Below are 24,329 nucleotides of genomic sequence, written 5' to 3'. Positions count from 1 at the left end.
CTGACCTCCAAATGGTCGTCCTGCTATTCTAGTCCACTTGAAATTAATGCTAAAATTGCATTTGCCTTTCACCTCTGATTCAACATGCAAGTTAACCTTAAGGGAATCCTGCACAAGGACGCCCAAATCCCTTTGCACCTCAGATTTTTGAATTTCCTCCCCATTTAAAAAATAGTGGTTTTATTCCTTCTACCAAAGTGCATGACCGCACACTTTCCGACACTATATTCCATCAGCCACCTCTTTGCCTAATCTGTCCAAGTCCACCTACAGTCTCCCTGCTTTCTCAACACTACCCATCAACACTTACTTTTGTATTCTTTGCAAACTTGGTCACAAAGCCATCAATTCTGTCATCCAAATTACTGGCATATAACATAAACAGCGGTCCCAAATCAGACAAACCAGACCAAGAAAAGGCTCTCTTTATTTTTACTTTATCTCCTGCCAATCAGCCAATCCTCTATGTTGGTATTTTCTTATGTAATACTATGGGCTCTTGCTAAGCAACCTCATGTGCAGTACCTGGTCAAAGGCCTTCTGAAAATCCAAGTACACAACATCCACCAATTATCTGTCATCTATCCTGCTTGTTATTTCCTCAAAGAATTCCAACAGATTTGTCAGGCAAGATTTTCCCTCAAGGAAAACATGAGGACTTTGACCCATTTTATCATGTGCCTACGCCCTTAACAATTGACTCCAACATCTTCCCAACCACTGAAGTCAGGGTCTAACTTTGCACAAATGTTTCTCAATTATGTGACTCTCTTTTACTTTTATGTTGTCTTGTTAACCACGGTTGTGTCATTCTACCTTTAGAATACTTCGTTGGAATTTATCTATCCTGTGCCTTCTGAATTTCTCCCAGAAGCTCCAGACATTGCTGTTCTAGCATCATCCCTTCCAACGAACTCTAACCAGTTTCTCTTCATGTCTCTTTAATAACGATACACCTGAGTTTAGCTTCTCCCTCTCAAATCGCAAAGTGAATTTGATCATATTATGATCACTGTTTCCTAAGGGTTCCTTTACTTTAAGCTCCTCAATCAAATCTGGTTCATTACACAACACCCAATCCAAAATAGCCTTTCCTCTAGTGGGCTTAACCACAAACTGCTCTAAATTGAAGCCACCTCATAGGCATCCTACAAATTCTCTCTCTTGGGATAAAGAACCAACCTGATTTTCTCAATCTACTTGCTTATTGAAACCCCCAAGACCACTGCAATATTACCCTTTTTACATGCCTTTTCTCAATCCTGTTGTAATTTGTATACCACATCCTGGATACCATACAAATGCCTGTTATATAATTCCCAGAGTCTTTTTATCCTTGCAGTTACTTAACTGGATTCTACATCTTCCAATCCTATGTCACCACTTTCTAAGGATTTGATTTCATTTTTTACTAACAGAGCCACACCATCTGCTCTGTCAACCTGCCTGTCCTTTTGATACGATGTGTATCGTTGGATGTTAAGCTCCCAACTGCAACCTTCTTTCAGCCACAACTCAAGTGATACTCACATCATACTTGCCAATCAATCTCTAACTGCGCTACAAGATCACTTACCTTATTCCATATTCTGCATGCATTCAAATTTAACAGCAAATGCAGGGCAATCTTAAGTTGGGCACATCAAACCAAGAGTCAGGAGAAAAGTTCTCTTTACTCATTTTCTGGTATACTTTAAAACACATTTTCTAACCAATGCTCTATCCTGCCAAGTTCAATTCTACCAGTTTACTTCCACGTTAACCGTCCAGACTGTTCCATAATTTGCCAATATGTTAAACAATGAACATTTATTTCTCAAATATTAATTGATCTTTTATTTCATAAAATCACACAAAACTGACAGCACAGGAGACCATTTAGCATGTTCTATCTGTGCCTCTTCAAATACATTTCCAGATTTAGTCCAGTACAAAAGTCTTAGGCACATATGTATAGCTAGGGTGCCGAAGACTTTTGCACAGTACTGTATTTATCAATGTGGAGCGGAGAGCAAATCTGTAGATCTGGCGGGAGCAAGGGATGCTGGGAATGGCAAGGGTGGAGCCCTGCAGGTGGCATTGTTTGCAAATACACCCAGCCCTGAGACACCATGCAAGGTCAACTGGTTTATTTGTTCATAAGAGAATGTCTGTCTGGTGCTTCCCTATTTCCAACCACAATTCTCTCTCCGTCTCTTTCCTACTCTCAGTCCACAATAAAGACCCACATCAGAATCAGTTTTATAATATCACCAGCATATGTCGTGAAATTTGTTAACTTAGCAGCAGCAGTACAATGCAATGCATGATAAATATAGAAAAAATGAATTACAGTAAGTATATAAATTGCATTAAATATTTAAATTAAAAATTGTGTAGAAACAGAAAAAAGTAAGGTAGTGTTCATGGGTTCAATGTCCATTCAGAAATCAGATGGCAGAGGGGAAGTAACTGTTCCTGAATCGCTGAGTGTGCACCTTCAGGCTTCTGTACCCCCTTCCTGATGGTAGCAATGAGAAGAGGGCACGTCCTGGGTAAACATGAAGTGTTGACATCACCCATGTGACATGAAATCTGTAGGTTTTTTTTTGAGGCAGCAGTACAGAGCAATACAGAAAATTACTAAAGTACAAGCCTGAGGCATCCCAAAAACGTGATGACAGTTTTTACTTCTAACCATTTTTTATGAGGAATCCCTCCACCGGCCCAAGATATCAATTAAAAACATTTTGTTCAAAATTTCAGCAGCAAGCGTAATTGGATAGCAGGAAAACATGGGTTGATCCTTCAATGTTAAACCATCAACCTTAGCTTGAATTGACTGTAGATCAGAAGTCACAGAATATTCTTATACACTTGAAATCAACATTAAAATCAAATAAAGGGTGCTCTCGATCTCTATTGGTGAGATTAATGGTTTAACATAAAACAGCTGAGCTATACAAATACTTGTGTCAAGCTGCTGTTTATTGATTACAGTTCAGTGTTTAACATTCCTACAGTTCTGATATACAAGATCCAAACTTGGGCCTCTGAACCTCCTTCTGCAACTGAATCCTCAACTTCCTAACTGGTACACCACAACTTGTGTGCATCGAAACCTACATCTCCACCTTGCTGACAACCAACACTGGTGCACTTCAGGGATGTGAAATTAGGCCACTACTCTACACTCTCGGCACCCATGACTGTGTGGCTTGGCAGAACCAAAACGCCATCTATAGATTTGCTGACAACACAACTATTGCTGGCAGAATTTCAGATGGTGACAAGGCAAACAGGAGTGACATAGATCAGCTGGTTGAGTGGTGTCACAGCAACAACCTTGCACTCAATGTAAGACCAAACTGACTGTGGGCTTCAGGAAGGGTAAGACAAGGGAACACACACCAGTCCTCACTGAGAGATCAGAAGTGGAAAGGGTGAGCAACTTCAAGTTCCTTGGTGTCAATATCCCTGAGGATATACCCTGGGCTGATGCGGTTACAATGGTGGCACGACAGCAGCTACATTTCATTAGGAGTTTGAGGAGACTTGGCATGTCAGCAAAATCAGTTTCAAATTTCTACAGATGTACCATGAGAGAATTCTAACTGGCTGCATCACCATCTGGTATGGGGAGGCGGTTGGGGGAGGGTGGCACTGCACAGGATCAAAATAAGCTGCAGACAGTTGTAAACTCAGTCTACTCCATCATGGGCACTAGCCTCTCTGGCATTCAGGACATCTTCAAGGAGCAATGCCTCAAAAAGGTGGCGTCCATCATCAAGAACGCCCAGTTGCCCAAGATATGCCCTCTTCTCATTACTACCATCAAGGAGGTGGTACAGGAGCCTGAAGGAACACACTCAATGATTCAGGAACAGCTTCTTCTCCTCTGCCAGATTTCTGAATGGCATTGAACCCATGAAAACTACCTCACTATATTTTTTTAAATCTCTTTTTGCACTACTTATAAATATATATACACACACACTCTATGTATTGCATTGTACTGCTGCCACATAACAATAAACTTCATGACATATACCAGTGCTATTAAACCTGATTCTGATTCTATTTATCCTCATGTTGACAAGTGCAGAGATCAAAGATCTCATCTAATTTAGAACCTAGAAGCACAAGTAATATTAGAGAATCTCCAATGCTACTTAGACTATTCAGAAGCTTGTCTGTCTGCATGGATAGGATGAGCTTGGGCACCCTCCTCCTGTAAATATGAAAGACTATTTGGAAAAGTGGCAATGTTCTGTTTTTCACTCCTTGGAAGCTTTAGCTGCCAAGAATCACCTGTGAGAGCACTGCATTCTGCCTCTCTGTGTTCCAAGGCCGCCACCATCGTCCCCGTGCCGAAGAAGCCTTCGTGTCCTGCTCAATGACTACCGTCCCGTTGCACTCTCATCCATCATCATGAAGTGTTTCGAGAGGCTTGTCACGAGGCACATCAAGACCCTGCTGCCCCCCTCACTGGACCCCCGCAGTTCACGTATCGTCCCAACCACTCAACAGACGCCACCGCCCTCCACCTGGCCCTCACCCACCTGGACAAAAAAGACACATACGTTCGAATGCTGTTCATAGACTTCAGTTCAGCATTCAACACAATCATCCCTCAACATCTGACTGGAAAGCTGAAACTGTTGGGCCTGATCCTAGACTTCCTGACTGGGAGACCTCAGTCAATCCGGATCAGGAGCAGCATCTCCAACACCATCACACTGAGCACGGGGGCCCCCCAAGGCTGTGTGCTCAGTCCAGTGCTGTTCACTCTGCTGACCCACGACTGTGCTGCAACACACAGCTCGAACCACATCATCAAGTTCGCCGATGTCACAACTGTGGTGGGTCTCATCAGCAAGAACGATGAGTCAGCTTACAGAGAGGAGTGCAGCGGCTAACAGACTGGTACAGAGCCAACAACCTGTCTCTGAATGTGAACAAAACAAAAGAGATGGTTGTTGACTTCAGGAGGGCACAGAGTGACCATTCCCCACTGAACATCGACGACTCCTCGGTAGAGATCGTTAAGAGCACCAAATTTCTTGGTGTTCACCTGACGGAGAATCTCACCTGGTCCCTCAACACCAGCTCTGTAGCCAAGAAAGCCCAGCAGCGTTCCTACTTTCTGCGAAGGCTGAGAAAAGCCAATCTCCCACCCCCCCTCCACCCCATCCTCACCACTTTCTACAGAGATTGTATCGAGAGCGTCCTGAGCAGCTGCATCACGCCTGGTTAGGAAATTGCATCATCTCGGATCGCAAGACCCTGCAGCGGAAAGTGAGGTCAGCTGAGAAGATCATCAGGGTGTCTCTTCCGCTATTACAAACATTTACACCACACGCTGCACCTGCAAAGCTAACATCATTGTGAAGGACCCCACGCACCCCTCACATAAACGCTTCTCTCTCCTGCCATCTGACAAAAGGTACCAAAGCATTCGGGCTGTCACGACCAGATTGTGAAACAGTTTCTTCCCCCAAGCCATCAGACTCCTCAATACCCAGAGTCTAGACTGACATCTGCATCATTTATTATATTGTAATTTGCCCTCTACTGTGCCTATTGGCTTGTTTATTAATTACTGTACTGCCCTGCACTATTTTGTGCACTTTATGTAGTCCTTTGCAGATCTGTAGTCTAGTTTTTAATGTTGTTTTACTTGGTCTAGTGTAGCCTTGTGCTGTCTCACATACTCTTGCATAGTTTTGTGTTGTTTCATGTAGCACCAGGGTCCTGGAGGAACGTTGTTTCGTTTTTACTGTGTACTGTACCAGCAGTCTATGGTTGAAATGACAATAAACATAGCTTGACTTTTTAATAATGTTATTGCCAATGGGAAAAGGGAAATGGTGCATTTCAAATGAGATACAATGGTTATCTAGATAGGTGTCCCACTTCCTCCAGAATTCAGTGGTACTTCCCTCCCTATCCATCCCGAAGTGAGAGTGAGCAAGAGCAGAAGATGGAAGAGATACTCATCACTAACCATGTCCTCTGTCATCTATTTTACTGTTCCCGTTACTACTCACATTAAACATCACTCCGTCTGGCTTTTAATTAACATTTCCCTAGTTTCATTTCCATCAACTTCTGTTATGTTTGCTATTAATTCCTTATTAGTTGGTTCTGTTCCATTACTGTGTATTACACAAACTGATGCACTTGCTTCTTTCTTCTGTACGTACCATTGCCCAGTAGGAGTTATTGCCATAAGCACTAACTCAAGAAGTGAGTGCTTAGGGTTAGGGTTATTGAGTTTTGCTATTGGCAATAACTCAAGAAGCACTGAAGTAAATCATGTCATTAGCACTGCCACACCAGTTGAAGCAAGCTAATTCAGAAGGAATCAGAGCTGGCCTGACCTGGCCCACAAAATACCATTACACATCTAAAGCACAACTGTCAGCAGTCAACTGCATAGGTCTCCAAGCAGATTAGTGTCAGAATATCTGGCCACATGGTGCCTCTGGAAGAAATAAAGAACTTTTGACTGGTAAAGGATACCATAATATCGAGCGCCATAGTTCCCAAGCTGCCCACTAGCCAGGGAATATGATGCACCACGTAGTTACCCTCAGCTTGTCCCTTTCTTGGGACCTTCAGCAACACGGACAGGCCATATGTAAGATTCCCAAGAATCATCAAGGCAAAGAGGCAAAGAGATATGCCTTCGGTAGACTTCCTCTTCATCTGAGGAGAAAACATATGTAAGCTTGTTAGTGGGAAAAAAGAACAGTACGAGGGCTATTTCTCAGATTTCTTCCTTCAATGGGGAATGAATGTCGTTAGATCTTGTGCATTCTTTACAGTTTCTATACCAAACAGTATCTTCATTACCGTAATAACCTGAAACACACTTACATTTCTGCACAACTGAGGCAACCTGGATGCCAGGTAGAATACTGATGAAAATGAGCCAACTGTAAATCCAATGATTTCCTGTGTAGTAAATGTCTGCAAAAAAAACCCCACAAAATTAAAGATTAGTAAAGTTTGATGCAAATTACAGGATATTATAAGAAATAAGATATTATACAAATTACAAGAAAATAAGTAACAGATGAAATTATTTTCCTGTAATTGAAATTTAAAATTTTGAATGAAAGGGGTTTTAGTCCCTTACTTTATGCTCATTACTGGAATTAACATGGAAAAACTTGCAAGAGAGAGCTGGGTGTCAAGGCAGAGCTGGAGAAGGAAAGGAACTGGAATGGAGAATGATTAAACAACGTGCAAGCAGAACCAGATAGATACAAGGATAAGGAGACTCAGTTGGGAAGTAGGCAGAAGTATCAGAACAACTTAAGGAAGAACTGAACAGAAATCTGGGTTGAATGAGAGATATGGGAAGCACTCACAGTGTAGCAGCAATAGAAATGGCAAAAGAGGAAGGTGATGAGATGGATCTGGAAATGCTAGCCCAGAAGATGAATCAGTGGGAATAAGGCAATAACAAGGAGAGCAATTACGTCTTTAAGGGGAAGTGAAACTGCTACTAGAGGGAAGTGAATATTCGGGAAACAATAATTCAGAAAGTCAGTGATCCTGTCAGAGGTCACACAAGCAAAATTATCAGGCATATGAGGTAATTTCAGAGCAAACAGTCCAGAAAGGCGTAATCTTGTTTACCCAATGTGCTCCAGGAAGGACCAAGCTCAGCCAGCCAGGAGGTCCTGGACTTGGCGATGCCACTGAGATTCACTTATTTTGAGAAAGTATCATTGGCCAGGGGGTTGGATCAGAGGAAAGTCACAAGGTGATTGCTGAAGATTTAGCCACTGTTAAGATTCACTCATCAAATTGGACAGGAAGCTCACCAGGATTCAAACCCAGGCACATATATCCCAGATATAGATGGAAGCAAGGCTTGTAATAAAAGATTATCCATGTTTTAACTGTTTTACAGTGAGACACATTGTCTGTTACGACAATACAAACAAGGCATAATCAGAATCATATCATTTATTAGAATATGAGAAAGCTTGGATGTTGTTGAAATTTTGGTTGACTAGAGTTGTTTGGATGCTTATTTGCCCATGAGCGTAAGAGACTCCCTGTATGCTTTGTTGTTAAATGTTAAAAGACCCTGTAAGGTGAGTATGAATTTATTTTAAACTGTTTTGTTAAAGTTTTAATCCTTTAAGTAATTTTTTTGAACTGGATTGCATTAGTCACAATCAGAATCAGACTTATCACTGTCTTGTATGAGGTGAAACCTGTTGTTTTGTGGCAGAAATTCAGTGAAAAAGACTTAAAATTAATACAGATCACAACAGTAAAAAACTGAAAGGAACAATGACAGTGTTCATGGACCATTCGAAAATCTGATGGGTTCTAAGGGTCTGTTTTTGAATCATTGAATAGTCTGTGAGTTTGAAAATATTTCACGAGATGGGTAATGTAAACTTATTTTTATGTGCCGGAGGAGAGAGAGTGCATGCATGAGTGAGTGAATGGCTGTGAAGCTAATATAAGTTTTTAAAAACTACATTGGAAGGACATTTGAAGAGGGTTTGAATGTGGCCAGCTAAAAGACTGTTTATCTGAAGTAGTGCTTCTTTAAGAATTTGTGTGATTGCTTTAGGCTTCACCTATTCATCTTTTCCTTTATTCTTTGGAACAGGTGTTAAAAATTTTCCTCTGAAAATTAGCTGTTTATTCTCTGGTTTTGTAATTTACGAAGGTTCTAAAGGAAGAAAAGTTTGCCTTACTTTGTTTTAAGTTTGTGTTTTTTTTTATTTCTTTCCTTTGGAATTCATATTGGTGGTTGAGAAAGCCCCACATTCCACAGAAGCCATATGGATTCCTGGTTAAGGTGTTAGAAATATGCATGCTTCTGTTTCATGAGGTGCCTACATTCTGGACAGATATTAGCATTTTGGGAAATTGGTGATGAGTGTATACTCAAAATGGAAATTCAAAATTGGTATTTTAAGAGATAAATTGGAACAAAGTGGGTGGGGAGAGCAGTCTAGGCACAGCCTCAGAACAGAAGTAAGTCCCTTTAGAACAGAGATGAGGAGGATTTTTTTTTAAATCATTTTTTTATTGAAGTTCATCATCAAACATTTCCATAAGATGTATTTCAGACATTGTACTTATATATCATATAATCATATATATCACAAATCTCCACGAAGTATTTATCTGAAGTACACACTTATAGAAAACAGTGGAAAGGAAAACAAGCAAGCAAAAGGAAAGAACTATGTATAAGTAGGGAGTGATTTTTTTACACACCAGATTCATTGATTTGTGAGAATGAGGAGGAATTTCTTTAGCTTGGGGGTGGTGAATTGCCACAAATGGGTGTGGAAGCCAAGTCAGTTGGGTATTTTTAAAGCAGAGGTTGATAGGTGGATTAATATCAAAGGTTACAAGAAGACAGGAGAATGGGATTGAGAAGGATAATAAATCAGCCATGATGGAATGGCTTTGAACTTTGAATGGCAGAGCAGACTCGATGGGCTGAACAGCCTAATTCTGCTCCTATGCCAACAAAACTTTAAACATAGACATGGATTTCCTTAACAAGAATATTTTCCAAAGGGTTGAATGATATTGTATATTTTCAATGACCGAAAGACTTTTAGAATTCTTTTGAATTTTTTTTAAATGCAACATTGGTAGCTCAGAAAATGCAAATGAGCAGTCCAGATTCAGAACTTACTGTTACCTAGAATGCACATACATTTAAATACTGAAGTTCACGTATACTGATAAAACTTAATTTAGGTCAAGGAACTAAATCAAATTGCAGCAATCCACTGCCGACGACATGGAACCAATGAAGAAAAGCAGACCAAGTGAATCTGACAATTATCAGGAATCTAGAGTACTAAGTGCCTTTCATCTATTGACTCCTGATGGAACAAGGCCTAAGAAGGAGACAAAACTGAAAAACAAACACAGAAGGCATGGAGCGGCACATCAGTCAATTGAAAGAACCACTGAAACATACCGCTAAGTGCTATTTGTGATGGTGTTCAGTGGGATAGATCAGCCTACAGAAGTATTGAGAAAACAGACAAAGGAAAGGGTCCATATTATGGTAAAAGACACCAAGTTCCCAACAATGGAAAAAAGGCAGACCAAGCAAAGAAATGTATGTTGGCCAAGCTTGTGAAAAAAAAACAAGTTTTAGGCACACATATATAACTGGGATGCCTAAGACTTTTGCACAGTACTGTAGTAACTTATGTACTGCACTGCTGCAAAAAAGAACAAATTTTTGACTATTGTGGACTGAGAGTGGGAAGTGGGCAAGGAGACTGGAATCATGGTTAGGAAAAGGGGAAGGGAGAGGGAAGGAAGAGGGAAGGAAGCAGGGAGCACCAAAGAGATATTCTGTAATGATCAATAAACCAGTAGTTTGGAATGAAATGGCCTTGCCCTGGTACCTCAGGGCAGGGTGCATCTGCCCTGGCACTCCACTGTCACCTGTCCCACACCCCTCCTGTGGCACCCCACCCACGCCATTCTCAATACCTTTTGCTCCTGCCAGATTTACAAACTCGCTCTCTGTTCCACGTTGATGAATACTGTACTGTGGAGGCAGAAGTTGATAGATTCTTGATTGGTCAGGCATGAAGAGGTACGAGGACAGGGCAGGAGGTTGGGGCTGACAGGAAAGATGGATCAACCATGATGAAGTGGTGGAGCAGACTCAATGGGCCAAATGGCCTAATTCTGCTCCTAGATATGCTCAAGACTTTCCCATGGTACTGTATATTTGTGAAAATGGAGGCAAAAGAAACTGAGAACCCATTGAGTTCATTCAGCAGTCTGTTTTTGCTACACTTGTAAAAATAAAACAAGCTCAGGGAAGACTACACTGCAACCCATCACAGGATGTCAGAAGTCACTCACTTCCCTGGATGGGAATGGATACTACATGTGCTAGGCCCCTTTTGGTGAAGGCCAAAGTCGCAGAAGGGTGACCAAGTGGGGTATCATCAGTGTGGGAGTCCTACAGGCAATCTGATACAAACCATATCAAACAGATCAAAGGGACCTAACAGGAGGCTGGAGATTACTCTCATCTGAATATTCCTCTAATATGGTATAGACCATGAACTCTGCAGTGGGTCAACAGGGGAGAAGGTAGCAAAATGTCATGAATGACGAAGCCAGCTTCTCACCTTTAAACATCGTAAATACAAACGTGTTATGAAGCACAGCTACAATGGGTGGCTTAAATCTTTGAAAGGGTAAAATGTACCCAAGAAGGGGATGTGCTCAAACATCTGGAATGACACTTTACCACTATTAACACTAGTTTCTTGTAGGTAGGCAAATAGGAACAATAAATATCCACAAATGTAGGCCCACATAGAAACATGCTTCTGTTGTAGCTTTTCAATTGGGGAGAAATCCTAAGTGAAAGGCCTTTTGGTGCCCAATTTAATTAGGATCCCCCTTGGACTGTAACTTCCCTGGTACAGAAGTATTAGGGTTTGTTGAGCTTTGGACATTTTTCAGGACCTGAAATGTCAACTGCCCTTTTCACCAGCATAGACACTGCATGACAGGCGAAGCTCCTCCATCGTATATTTGTGTTGTTACAGATTCCCCAGAATACAGGCTTGTCATGTTGATAAAGACATTTTACATCTACAGGTTCAGTCATCATGTAGCTCATTCAGTTACCAAGGGATTAATAATAAAATCCAGCTTTCCACCCAACTATTAAAACACATAAATCAGAAGATTGAACTTGCATTAATTTTAGTAATCTTTGAGAGGCATTTCAAACAAATAAGAGTATGGATTTAAACATTGGTGGGTGCCTGGAATGTGCTGCCTGAGGTTGTGGTGGTAACAGCAGGTACATTAGAGACTTTTAAGAGACATTTAGATAGGTGTATGATTGTGAGGAAATTGGTAGGATGTGGACATTGTGTAGGCAGAAGGGATTAGTTTAGCTTGCCATTTGAGGACTAAATGGTTTAGAACAATGTTGTGGGCCAAATGGTCTGTTCTGGTACTGTACTGTTCTATGTTCTATTAACAATAAGGGATATTTTCACAATTAATACAAGTTGTAATAGCATATGGGATTCTTGACTTTATAGAATTGACAAAAAGCAAGGCTATTTCTAAATTCCATGAAAAATAATTGACGAGGTCAGTTAAAATAGCCAATTCTGTGTTCGCACAAAAGTAATTGACTACGGAAAAAAGACACAAAAGAATAAACACTAAACTTGTATGGGAGGGGTGTAGTTGAAGGGAGAAGAGTATTTTTGCCGTGGAGTTGCTGTAAACTCTGATACAATTGTTCCAAGTGGAGAGCACTTACAAGAAAAAGGTAACTGAAAGCCCTTAGTTTAAGACTCTGAACATCCATCATTACTTATTTTCCCAGTAAATTAGCTAGAAATCTGCTTCTTCATTCTCTGAAAACCACACTGAAAAACTGACAAGCCAGGGAGTCACTGTAATAGAAGAACTATCTTTTAGCTTTCTGTAAGAAAGCACAGCTTTGATCATGTACACTTCTGAAATATTTTAGAACTTATGTATAATTAATTTGCAACATTTGTCCAGTTAAAAATAATAACTAGTGATGGAAATACTCAGCATAGTAAAGGAAGTAGACCACTTTCATCAATGTCGAAAATATGCAAAATAAACAAGGATCCTGCAGGGTGGAACCAGGATTTGTACACTCCAAAAAGAGATGCAGAGGGTAGTAACAAAACAAGTTAAACAACATCCCTGAGCACTGGTAATATGTCACTGGTAACCAAGGCAACTCATTTATTTAGTTTCTTATTTGCTGATTTGTTCAGCTGTTTATTTGTAACGTGACAAATCTCAGTTGCATCTATAGATGGAGAAGTCAATCCATTCCCACCTCTGTAGCACTGGTCAACTCCTGCTAATCTGAAGTAAAAACATAAGTTCATGACTTTAAAAGAAAATCTATTCTTAATTATTTAAACATACTCCCACTCTCCATGAACCTTGTCATCAATAACTCTGCTGGTCAAGTTCCAAATATGATACATTCACCCTGCACACACCCCACCGTACATTCCATCTCCCCCCCACCCCCCGCAGTGCTTAATTAATGGCAATTATTCCTGCTACATGTCTTAGTCTAAAATGCATACCCTCATTATCAGATCCCTCCATGACGTTGCAACCCTCTTGCCACCAATTTTAACCTCGTACTGAATTGTAATCCGCTGAGATATCTGCTCTGAAACTCCCAATTTGAACCTTTCCATCTCTCTTTCTACCTTTTTGGTGTTCTTTGATATATACCTCCTCATCTCAGTCTCCTGTCGTTAAATATTTGCATAACCTTTGCTTGGAAATGTCATTGGAAACCAGAACCTCACTATGTTGCCCTCGGCTGCAGCAAATGACCTGTGGATCAAGATACTCTCTGTGGTCACTTCATTAGGTACAGCTCGTTAATACAAATACTTAATCAGCCAAAGAAACGGCAGAAACTCAGTGCATAAAAGCATGCAGACATGGTCATGAGGTTCAGTTGTTCAGACCAAAAATCAGAATGGGAAAGAAATGCGATCCAAGTGACTTTGACTGTGATTATTGATACCTTGTTAATGAGGGAGGTCAGAGGAAATTGGCCAGACTGGTTCAAGCTGATAGGAAGGTGACAGCGACTCAAATAACCACATTACAACAATGGTCTGCATAAGAGAATTTCCACTCACACAAAACATCAAAACTTGAAGTGTTTGGGCTTCAGCAGGAGCAGGTTCCATTCCTATACCTAATGAAGTGGCCACTGATGTATATTAATACAGAATGAGACAGAAAATATCTTCTAACGTAACGGATAAATTAGAACTGACCTGGTTAGCAGATGCTTGAGGAATAGTCAAAAGAGAGCGTTTGTTGAATGTTGGCGCTTCGCCAATTGGAGATACTAGATTGTTGCCTGGTACTATGGGACCAGCTGCTCCAAGTATCACAAGCACAACAACAACATTAACTGCAGTCCCATCTGTAAGAAAGCAGAGCTTTAAATTATTTGCACTTCTAAACTATTTCATTGCTTATAATTTGCAACACTTACTCAGTGAAAAGTAATGGCTAGTTAAACAAAAACAAGGGCTGGAAATACTCAGCAGGCAGGAAATTAATCTCTAGTTAGACAGTCAGATAAAGCATGCATTTGACTGCTTCCATCAGAACTGAGGTCAAGATTCCATTCCAATACAAGTGACAGCTCAGCAAGGGAGGGGTGGCTACAGAACAAAACCAACATATGACTCCTGGAGTTAAGTGACAACTTAACAAACAAAACCACTGACTGCCCAGGAGTCAGAATACACCAAATATTTATCTATTTATTGAGATACAACGCAGAATAAACCCCTCCAACGCACGCATAATCACTGGACAATCACCAATTATGTCTCTGGACTGTGGGAGGGAACCGGAGTACGCGGTCATGGGGAGAACGTACAAACTCCTCACCGGCAGCAGCAGGGATTCAGCTCAGGCCGCCTGCATTGAAAAGCTAACCACTGCTGTACCGCCGATGTAAAAGAAGGGTGTGAGTGGTGCAAGTTCTCCTGAAGTCAATAACCATCTCCTTTGTCTTGTTGACATTGAGAAAGAGGTTATTTGCATGGTATCAGGCCTCAAGCTCTTCTGCCTCTTCTCTGTAGACCATCTCACTGTTGTTGGCAATAAGCTTACAACAACACCGCTGGTGTAACTGTGTTTGGCCGTGCGGTCATGCATGAGCAGAGTGTACAGCACTGGGCTCAGCACACAACCCTGGGGAACACCCATTTTAAGGATGATGGGGACGGTGGAGCGGTTGTGCATCCTGACTATCTGAGGTCTGTTGGTTAGGAAGTCCAACACCCAGTTTCACAGTGGTGTATTTAGACAGAGGAATAGGAATGTGTTCACCAAGGTCTGAGGGACAATAGTGCTTAAAGCTGAACTGAAATCCAGAAAAACAGCATTCTGCCATAACGGCTGGTATTAACAAGGGTCCTCTCTACAGCACTTGAAAAGTATCCTCTGGATTTCCTTCTTCCTCCTCCATCGCCCCAACGTCATCCACCTGTGGATTATTGCTGCCCCAGTACTGAAATGCAGATGTGGATAGCAGGTTTCGTGTAGTCCTTTATGATTAACTGGCAAGGGCTCAAGGAGGGGAGATTCACATTGTTAAAAATGAGATTTACTTGCTGTTTCATTTAATAGTGTATACAGATGATACTGTATGCAAGCAGTTCACCACAGCAGTTGAGTTCACAGAAAATAACACAAGAGCTGTACAGTTTTTGGTAAAATGGTTTAACATATGACAACAACATCAGCATCCCAGGACAAAGAGCAACTAGGAAAAGTCAACCAAATATCCAGCTGATTACTTTCCAATGAGAGCTACTGGATAGGCAGCTCCTGGACCATAAGATACAAGAGCAGAATAAGACCATTCAGTCCGTTGAGTTTGCTCCATTTGATCATGACAGATTAATTCTCCCTCTCAACCCCATTCTCCTGACTTGGACTCTATCATGATGTCACTGCCACTACTAAATATTCTGACAACACATGGCACTGCATTAAGGATACTTTGGCGTACAAAGCATTAAGAACACTTCAGAGCACTGTATACACCTGATGAAAGACACTGCAGAAACAACAAGGAGAGTAAGAGGATTCTGTTTTATCAGCTTTAACTTTCCGAAGCAAACTCACTTCTGTATCCAATAGGTTTGGAATACTTGGCCAAATAATGTATTGGATACTTATATTGAGAAATTCAAATCTGGTATCAAAAGAATGCCAAATGCAGAAGAAGCCCAAGAGCTGAAAACTCTGTTTTTATACTGAATTTGTGTTTCCATAAGTGAACTGCTGTTTTTCTGAGCAGCGCCAATAGGAAGGACACCGGAAGCCTAAGATGTAGCTCACGCAGGTTCATCGGCTGAGTAGAAAAGGCAGTGACTTGCAGCTTTTTGGTATTTTGAGCAGCGTTCAGGATTGATTGGCAAGAATATATTAAAGGGAGGCAGTGGCAACCGGAGCGGTAATCATTGGTGTGGCCAGAATTGGAATGAGGGTTTTTGAAGCTTCAGTCAGAGAACAGAAAAAAGCTATAGGCAGAATTCCACTCCCCCTCCCCTGCCACAGTTCATTGTTTTTCTTTTTTTTATATTTGCTCACTCAGAACAGTAGAAATACCGGGCAGGAGAGTGAAATGTTCCCCTTTCGAGATGTGGTAAGGCAGAGAGACCTCTAGCATCCCTGACAACTTCACCTGCGAGAAATGTATCCAGTTGCAGCTTCCAAAACTCTGCATTAAGGAGTCAAAGCTGGATGAACTCCAGATCATTAAGGAGGCTTGGGGGGGGGGGGGGGAGAGAGAGGTAAAAGATAGGACTTATAGAGAGATAGTTATACCCAAGGAGCAGGATACAGGAAACTGGGTGACAATCAGAAAGGAGAAAGTGGTTAAACAGCTAGCTAGTGCAAAGTACCTCTGTGGCTATCACCTTCAACAACAGTATACCACTTTGGAAAGTGTTGAGGGTGGTGGTGGGAGGTGACCTAGCAGAGGAAAATCACAGCGGTGAGGTCTTTGGCAGAGTCTGACTCTGTGACTCGGAACAGAAGAGGGGAGAAGAGGCAAGATGTGGTGATAGAGGATTCATTAGTTAGGGGAATAGAAAAGAGATTCTATGGACGAGAGTGAGATACCCAGATGGCAAGTTGCCTCCCTGGTGCCAGGGTCCGGGACATCACAGATCGTCCTCGCCACTCTTAAGCGGGAGGGTAAACAGCCAGAGGCTGTGGTCCATATAGGTACCAACAACAGGTAGGAAGAAGATGAGGTTCTGCACATGGCTAAGGAATTGATGTAGGAGGGAGGGCTTCAAATTTTTGAATCATTGGGCTCTCTTCCAGGAAAGGTGGGTGGGACTTGTCCAGAAGCGGCAATTTGCACCTGAACTAATATCCTAGCAGGATGGTTTCCTACTGCTGCACTGAGGGGTGGAGTTAAACTGAAGTTGCAGAGTACCAGAACAGAGAGTGGAGAGGTTGTGGAGACAGATATTAAGACCTCAAAGTCAGGAATCAAGGTTGAGCATGGCGCAACTAATGTCCTGAGCTGTGTATCTTTCAATGCAAGAAAGGTGGATGAGCTCAGGGCCTGGATCAACACCTGGAATTATGATATTGTAGTCAGTACAGTAGTGACATGGTTGCAGGAGGGGAAGGATTGACAGCTCAATATTCCAGGGTTCCATTGTTTTAGACACAGAGTGGGAAGGATTAAAGGAGGGGTGGCGAAACTAGTCAGGAAAAATGTCACAGCAGTGCCGAGTCAGGACAGATTGGAGAACTCATCTAGTGAGGCTTCATGGGTGGAACTGGAAAATAAGAAAGCTATGACCATATTAATGGGGCTGCATTACCAATCACTTAACAGTCTGAGGGATTTAGAGGAACAATTTTGTATAGAAATTGCGGACTGTTGCAAGAAATACAAAGTTGTGATAGTAGGTGATTTTAGCTTTCCATATGTTGACTGGGAATCCCACACTGTAAAAGAACTAGATGGGATAGAGTTTGTCAAATGTGTTCAGGAAAGTTTCCTTCATCAGTCCCAACTAGAGAGAGTGCAATACTAGATCTGCTATTAGGGAATGTGACAAGGCTGAAAACAGAAATTTGTGTAGGGAAATACTTCACATCTAGTGATCACAAAGCCATTGGTTTCAAAGTAGATTTGCAACAGGATAGGTCTGATCGACAGGGTGAGATTCTAGATCATGATAGCAAGTGTGGATTGGGACAGGCAAGTTTTCTGGCAAAGGTGCACTTGGTTAAGTGGGAGGCCTTCAAAAGTGAAATTTTGAGAATACAAAAGTTTGCTGCACCTGTCAGAAAATAAAGGTAACAGTTATAAGGAACATGGAGTTTTAAGAGATACTGATGCCCTGGTTAAGAAATGAAGCAGGTGTATAGCAGATATACATAGGTAGAAACAAACAAGGTGCTTATGGAGTATAACAAATGCTAGAGAACACTTACAGAAATCAGGAGAGCTAAAAGAGGTTGTCCTAGCAGACAAGGTGAAGGAGAATCCTAAGGAATTCTACAAATATGTTAAGAGCAAATGGATTGCAAGGGACAAAATTGATCCTCTAGAAGATCGGAATGGCGATCCATATGTGGAGCCAAACGAGATGGGAGAGATCTTAAATTAATGTTTTGCATCTGCATTTACTCAGGAGCCGAAGACAGAGTCTATAGAAGTGAGGCAAAGCAGCATCAACTTCATGGACTGTATACAGATTACAGAGAAGGTGTTTGCTGTCTTGAGTCAAATTAGAGTAGATAAGTCCCCAGGGCCTCACAAGGTGTTTCCTTGGACCCTGCAGCAGATAAGTGCAGAAGTTGCCGGGGCCTAGGCAGAGCCATTTATATCATCCTTAGCAACAGGTAAGGTACCAGAGGATTGGAGGATAGCCAATGTTGTTTAAGAAAGGCTCAAAAATAAATCTGAAATTGTAAGATGGTGAGCAACATGTAATATTGGATCAATTTTCTCAATAAGTAAATGAAAAAGTATAATTTTTGTGTTATTTATTTAATTGTGTTCTCTTTAGCTTTAGGACTTGCTAGATCTGATCACATTTTAGCTCATATTTATGCAGAAATAGAGAATTCTAAGGGGACACAAACTTCCTAGCACCATTGTGGTAAATTGGATTAGACACTGGCTTTGTGGGAGAAGCCAGAGTAGTAGTAGATGGAGGCCTGTGTCTAGCGGTGTGCCGCCGGGATCGGTGCTGGATCCGTTGCTGCTTGTTGTTTACATCAATGACCTGGATGACAATGTGGATAACTGGATCAACAAATTTGCAAATGACCAAGGTTGGGTTGTAGTGGACAACGAGGAAGACTATCATGGCTTGCAGAAGGATCTGCATCAGTTGGGATAATGGGCTGAAAAATGGCAGATGCAATTTAATGCAGACAAGTGAGGTGTTGCACTTCAGAAGGACCAACCAAGGTAGGTCATATATAGTGAATGGCAGGAGTGTAGTGGAACAAAGGGATTTGGAACTACAAGTCCATAATTAATTTAAAGTCCTGTCACAGTTAGACAGGGTCATTAAGAAAGCTTTTGACATATTGGCCTTCAAAAATCAAAGTATTGAGTACAGGAGATAGGACATTATATTGAAGTTGTATTGGTGAAGCCTAATTTGGAGTATTGTGTGTAGTTTTTGTCACCAACTTACAGGAAAGATGTCAATAAGGTCGAAGGAGTTAAAAGGGAAATTTTCAAGTATATTGCTGGATCTGGAGGACCAAAGTTGTAAGGAAAGATTGAATAAGTTAGGACTTTATTCCTTGGAATGTAAAAGATTGAGAGATTTGATAGAGATATACAAACTTATGAGGGGTGTAGATAGGATAAATGCAAGCAGGCTTTTCCCACTGAGATTGGGTGGGACGACAACTAGAGATCATGGGTTAAGGGTGAAAAGTGAGAAGTTTAAGGGAAATGTGGGGGAAATCTTCACTCATAGGGTCGTGAGAGTGTGGAATGAGCTGCCAGCGAAAGTGATGCATGCAAGCTCAATTTCAATGTTTAAGAGAAATTTGGATAGGTACATGGATGGCAGAGGTATGGAGGGCTATGATCCTGGTGCAGAACAATGACAGTAGGCAGGTTAAATGGGTTCGGCACAGGGTAGATAGTCTAATTTGGCACTGTACTTTCTGTAACTAAGAAGCAACCTACACCCAGCCACACCCAGACCAATTATCTATAGCAGTACATGGGGAAACGTGTTACTCAGATGTCATAATGCTTCACGAGAAAGAGTTTAGCTTCAAAAGATACACAGCAGTTACTAAAGGATTACTCACCTTGTCTAGACTGGTTCTTTAACTTGTAGTAGAAAAACATTGAGACCATGACCAAGTCCACTATCACATAATAAACAGCTGTGTAAGTCTGAAAGAGTATGCAACAATTACACAGCTATGACAGACAACAGACAATTAAAATTATTTACATTGCTAAAGTTACGTCATCAGCAGTGCTGGCAATTACATAGGGAAATTAAATGTTTCAATGCCTCAATACAAAAAGCACAGTACGTTGTCGAGCCAGTGACCAAACAATGCATTTTTCAACACAACACGGTGCAAGATTTGTTAGTTTTAGCTTCAATGAGCATGTCTTGAGGAGGGAATAGTGGGAAAACATTAGGTATAATCTCAAATATCCTTTATTCTGTTGTTCAGTTTTACACAAAAGCCAGCGGAGAATTGGAGTTTCATTTTTGATGCAAATTTTCATCCAGACTACAAGCAGGTTCTTGTTAATCATTTACTGGATTGCACAAGTTACTCCACCTGCCATTTTATTTGCTATATCTGGAGCTAATGTAATATTCAACGATTTCATCTTATTCCAAATCGGAAGTACTTCAATTGTTATCCCCATAATACTCAGTCATAATGTAATATTAACTCAAATAAGTAAACTAGAGAAGACAGCAAAACTAACCCATGATAAGTTTGTTATTTAATACAGATCAAAGATCACATTACAGCTACATTCAAAGTTGAACCAATCAACCAACAGTTTAACCTAGTTATCAGATTATTCCTTGCCTACAATACCAAAAGCATTCCATGCAATGAGATTTACAGGAGGTTTAGTGAGCAGCTGTCGTTTACCTGCAGTGGCAATTGTTGAGCCAGGAAAGCACCAATAAAATTGCACGAGTCACCTCCCAACCAACCCAACAGGAACCAGAGTGACAGAGCTCGATCCATATCTCCATTCTTGCAGGACGTGTAACACTGCCTAAATATAAAGAGAGATACTTGTTAACTGTACTGCTTTCACAAAACAAATTTCATGTCATATAGGACAGTGATAATAAACCTGATTCTGGACATTGATCTCAGTTCATTTTTGACACTTCAAAGTTCAAAGCAAAACTTATTATCAGAATACACACATGACACCATATACAACCCTGAGATTTTTCCTCCTGTGGGCATACTCAACAAATCTACAGGATAGTAACCGTAAAGAGGATCAATGAAAGAGCAAAAGCATAGAAGATAACTGTTAAAATCCAACTATAGTTGAGTATTGTTATCTTGTTATTTCATGCTCTCGTTATTTAATACTAATTATAGTTCCTTGGTGTGGTTATTGGTTGAGATCATTAGTTGTGGGAACATCTCAATTGTGTAGTTATCCTCTTTTATTCAAGAGCCTGATGATTGAGGGACTCGTAACTGCTCTTGAACCTGGTGGTGCAAGTCCTGAGGCACATCTACCTTCTGCCTGATTACAGCAGTGAGAAAAGAGCATGGCCTGGGTAGAGAGGATCTTTGATAATAGATGCTGCTTTCCTATCAGTGTTTCATGTAGACGTACATCCCAATGGTTGGGAGGGCTTTACCCGTTATGTTCTGGACCGAATCCACTACCTTTTTTGGGATTTTCTATTCAAATGCATTGGTGTTCCCATACCAAGCCAACAATCAACTACAAATCATTTCGCCATTCACCTACATCCTGCAAGACCATCCTTCCCCACCAACTACATTAAAAGAGGTAATTTCTGGTCTCCCACAGTTTGTTCTGGAGAGTTAACTAAGGTAAAGTAGTGGGGAATTGGAATTCACCCAATGATCTCACAATCTTGAATAACTGTTCCTCTGTTGTTAACTTGTGGTTTAAAGGGTTCCTATTTGAAAACATTTTTAAAGGAACTTGAGGAACCAGGTATTTAAGGCAAATTTTATTTTTGTGCAGAAAACTATTATAATGTAGTATCAGAGTCATAGAGTACTACAGCACAGACACAAACCCTTCGGCTTATCTCGTCTGTATCAGCCTGGTCTTCTGCCTAGTCCAATCTGCCTGCACCTGGACCATAGCACTCCATCCCCTCTCATCCATGGACCTATCCATTCTCTCAAATGTTGCAATTGAACCTACACCCACCACTTCTGCTGGCAGCTCGTTCCACACTTTCACCACCCTCCAAATAAACAAATTCTTCCTCATTCACCCCTTAAATATTTCATCCTTCACTCTAAACCTATGACCACCTGTTCTAGTCTCACCCAATATCAGGTGAAAAAGCCTGCATGTAGTTACTCTATCTACACTACTCACGATTTTGCATACCTCCATAAGATCTCCACTCATTCTCCTACACTTCAATTAAAAAAAAAATCCTAAACCTATTCAACTTTTCCTTATAACTCAAGTCCTGGCAACATCCTTATGAATTTTCTCGGCACTCCTTCAAACTTATTGAAATCTTCCCTGTAGGTAGGATGACCACAACTGCACATAATACTCCAAATTTGGCTTCACCAATGTCTTATACAACTTCAACATAACACCTCGTCCTGTACTTAGTGTTCTGATTTATGAAGACCAATGTGCCAAAAGCTCTCTTTATGACCCTATCTTCCTGTGATGCTACTTTTAAGGAATTATGGCTCTGTATACACAGATCCTTTTGTTTTATCACCCACCTCCATGCCCAACCATTCACAGTGCAAGTCCTATCCTGGTCTGACCTACCAAAAAGGAACACTGTGCTGTTCACTATGCCCCCAATCTTGGTGTCATCTGCAAGTTTGCTGATCCAGTTTGCTTCGTTATCGAAATCATTAATATAGATGATAAACAACAACAGACCCAGCACCAATCCCTGAGGCCCACTGCTGTTCACAGGCCTCCAATCAGAGAGAGAGTCATCTACTCCCACTCTCTGTCTTCTCCCTCTAAACCAATGCTGAATCCAATTTATTGCTTCACCCTGAATGCAAAATGATTTAACTTTCTGGACCAGCTTTTCAATTGGTGGAGAAGCATGTCCAATACTAATTTTCAAGAAATAGATTTAAAAATGAAAAGACTGGAAGTAATGAAGGTGGAGCAAGGAAGTGCCTTAACTCAGGGATTCCCAACCTGGGGTCCGCAGACTCCTTGCTTAATGATATTGGTCCATAGCATTAAAAAGATTGGGAACTCTTGGCCTTACTGGACAACTCTATCAGAGATTGACTGAGTGGTCTCTTTTCATCCAAAATGATTGTGATGTTATAAACAACAAGCTTATTTCACAAGGATGCATGAAAGACATTCCGAATGGAATGGGGGGGAAAAAAAACTACATACAAAATTACACCCAAGAATGCTCAACTGCTCCAATGCCTTATTCAGAGCATACCTGGTATAGATTAATACATGCAGACCAAGTCCCAGATTCAGTCCTTATCATTTAAAAGTCATCCTAGAATGTGAATTTCTCAAACACTTCATTGTCCATCCTTAATTGTCCTGAGATAGTGAGTCATCTCAAAATCCACAGAGATTAGATAAACAAAATGTATCAAATCATTAAGTTATTTCAGACAGTAATTAAATGTTAAGCAGATTACATGGGCCTTTTGTCTCATAGGCTAAACAGAATGTGGTGCAACATATTTTTCAAGATGGTGGGCATATGGAACAAGAAACAGTATCATCTGAGAAGCACTTGGATAGGTAAATAGAGGGGCAAAGCCTAGAGGGACATGAGCTGAAGGGAGGTAATTGGGATGAGGCTGAGGGTGCACCTGTGTCCGCATGGACTCATTGGGTCAAAGGCATGCCTCCGTGCCGTATTGCTCTGTGACTTGATGACTCTAATGCTAAGTTATTAATATTAAAAACGAACCTACAATATTTAATATATTTGATTATGAAGGCATATGTATAATATACAATAAAAAGTTAGATCAAAGATCAGCCAGGATCTCACTTTCTGTTTGACAAGCAAAATTGAAAACCAAAAAAAATCTAAAGATGCTTCAAATTTGAAATAAGATCAGAATATGGTGTGAATACTAATCAGGTTAGGCAGCATCTGTAGAAAGAGAACAGAATCAAAACTTCAAGTGAATGAGCCTTCATCAGAACCCCAGCATTTTCCATGTTTTATTACATGTAATTACATAAATTACCTATTTATTCAGTTTAATTCATTAGCATACATTATGAATTTAAATTGCCATGGCAACAGGATGTCAAAGATTTTAGATCTTTGTGTTGCTGAGCTCGGGGAGCAATAGCAGACTTACCATCTGTATTTCTGAAACTAATTAATAGATTTAAAACATGAATGTCACTTTATTGCTAAACAAATTTAAGCCAATAAATAGCAAAGCCACATGACCTAGACCGGGGGTCGGCAACCCGCGGCTCCGGAGCCACATGTGGCTCTTTTACGTCTGTGCTGCGGCTCCCTGTTACTTTGGGAAATAATTGGTTG

General features: G+C 40.9%; 1 protein-coding gene across 1 annotated transcript in view; it reads right to left on the bottom strand.

Moving 5' to 3' along the window:
• Positions 1-24,329, bottom strand: part of slc66a1 (solute carrier family 66 member 1) — a 33,766-nt gene that overhangs the window by 6,135 nt on the left and 3,302 nt on the right. Inside the window, exons 3-7 of the mRNA XM_059951966.1 lie at positions 20,716-20,845; positions 19,897-19,984; positions 13,833-13,984; positions 6,862-6,954; positions 6,505-6,690 (exon numbers count right to left, since the gene is read on the bottom strand). Coding sequence (XP_059807949.1) covers positions 6,505-6,690; positions 6,862-6,954; positions 13,833-13,984; positions 19,897-19,984; positions 20,716-20,845 — 649 coding nt within the window. The remainder of the gene's footprint in view (positions 1-6,504; positions 6,691-6,861; positions 6,955-13,832; positions 13,985-19,896; positions 19,985-20,715; positions 20,846-24,329) is intronic.

Source organism: Hypanus sabinus, chromosome 27, assembly GCF_030144855.1.
Source record: "Hypanus sabinus isolate sHypSab1 chromosome 27, sHypSab1.hap1, whole genome shotgun sequence".
Classification (NCBI taxonomy): domain Eukaryota; kingdom Metazoa; phylum Chordata; class Chondrichthyes; order Myliobatiformes; family Dasyatidae; genus Hypanus; species Hypanus sabinus.
The sequence above is the reverse complement of the archived record's forward strand: the minus strand, read 5'-3'. Positions and strand labels throughout refer to the sequence as shown.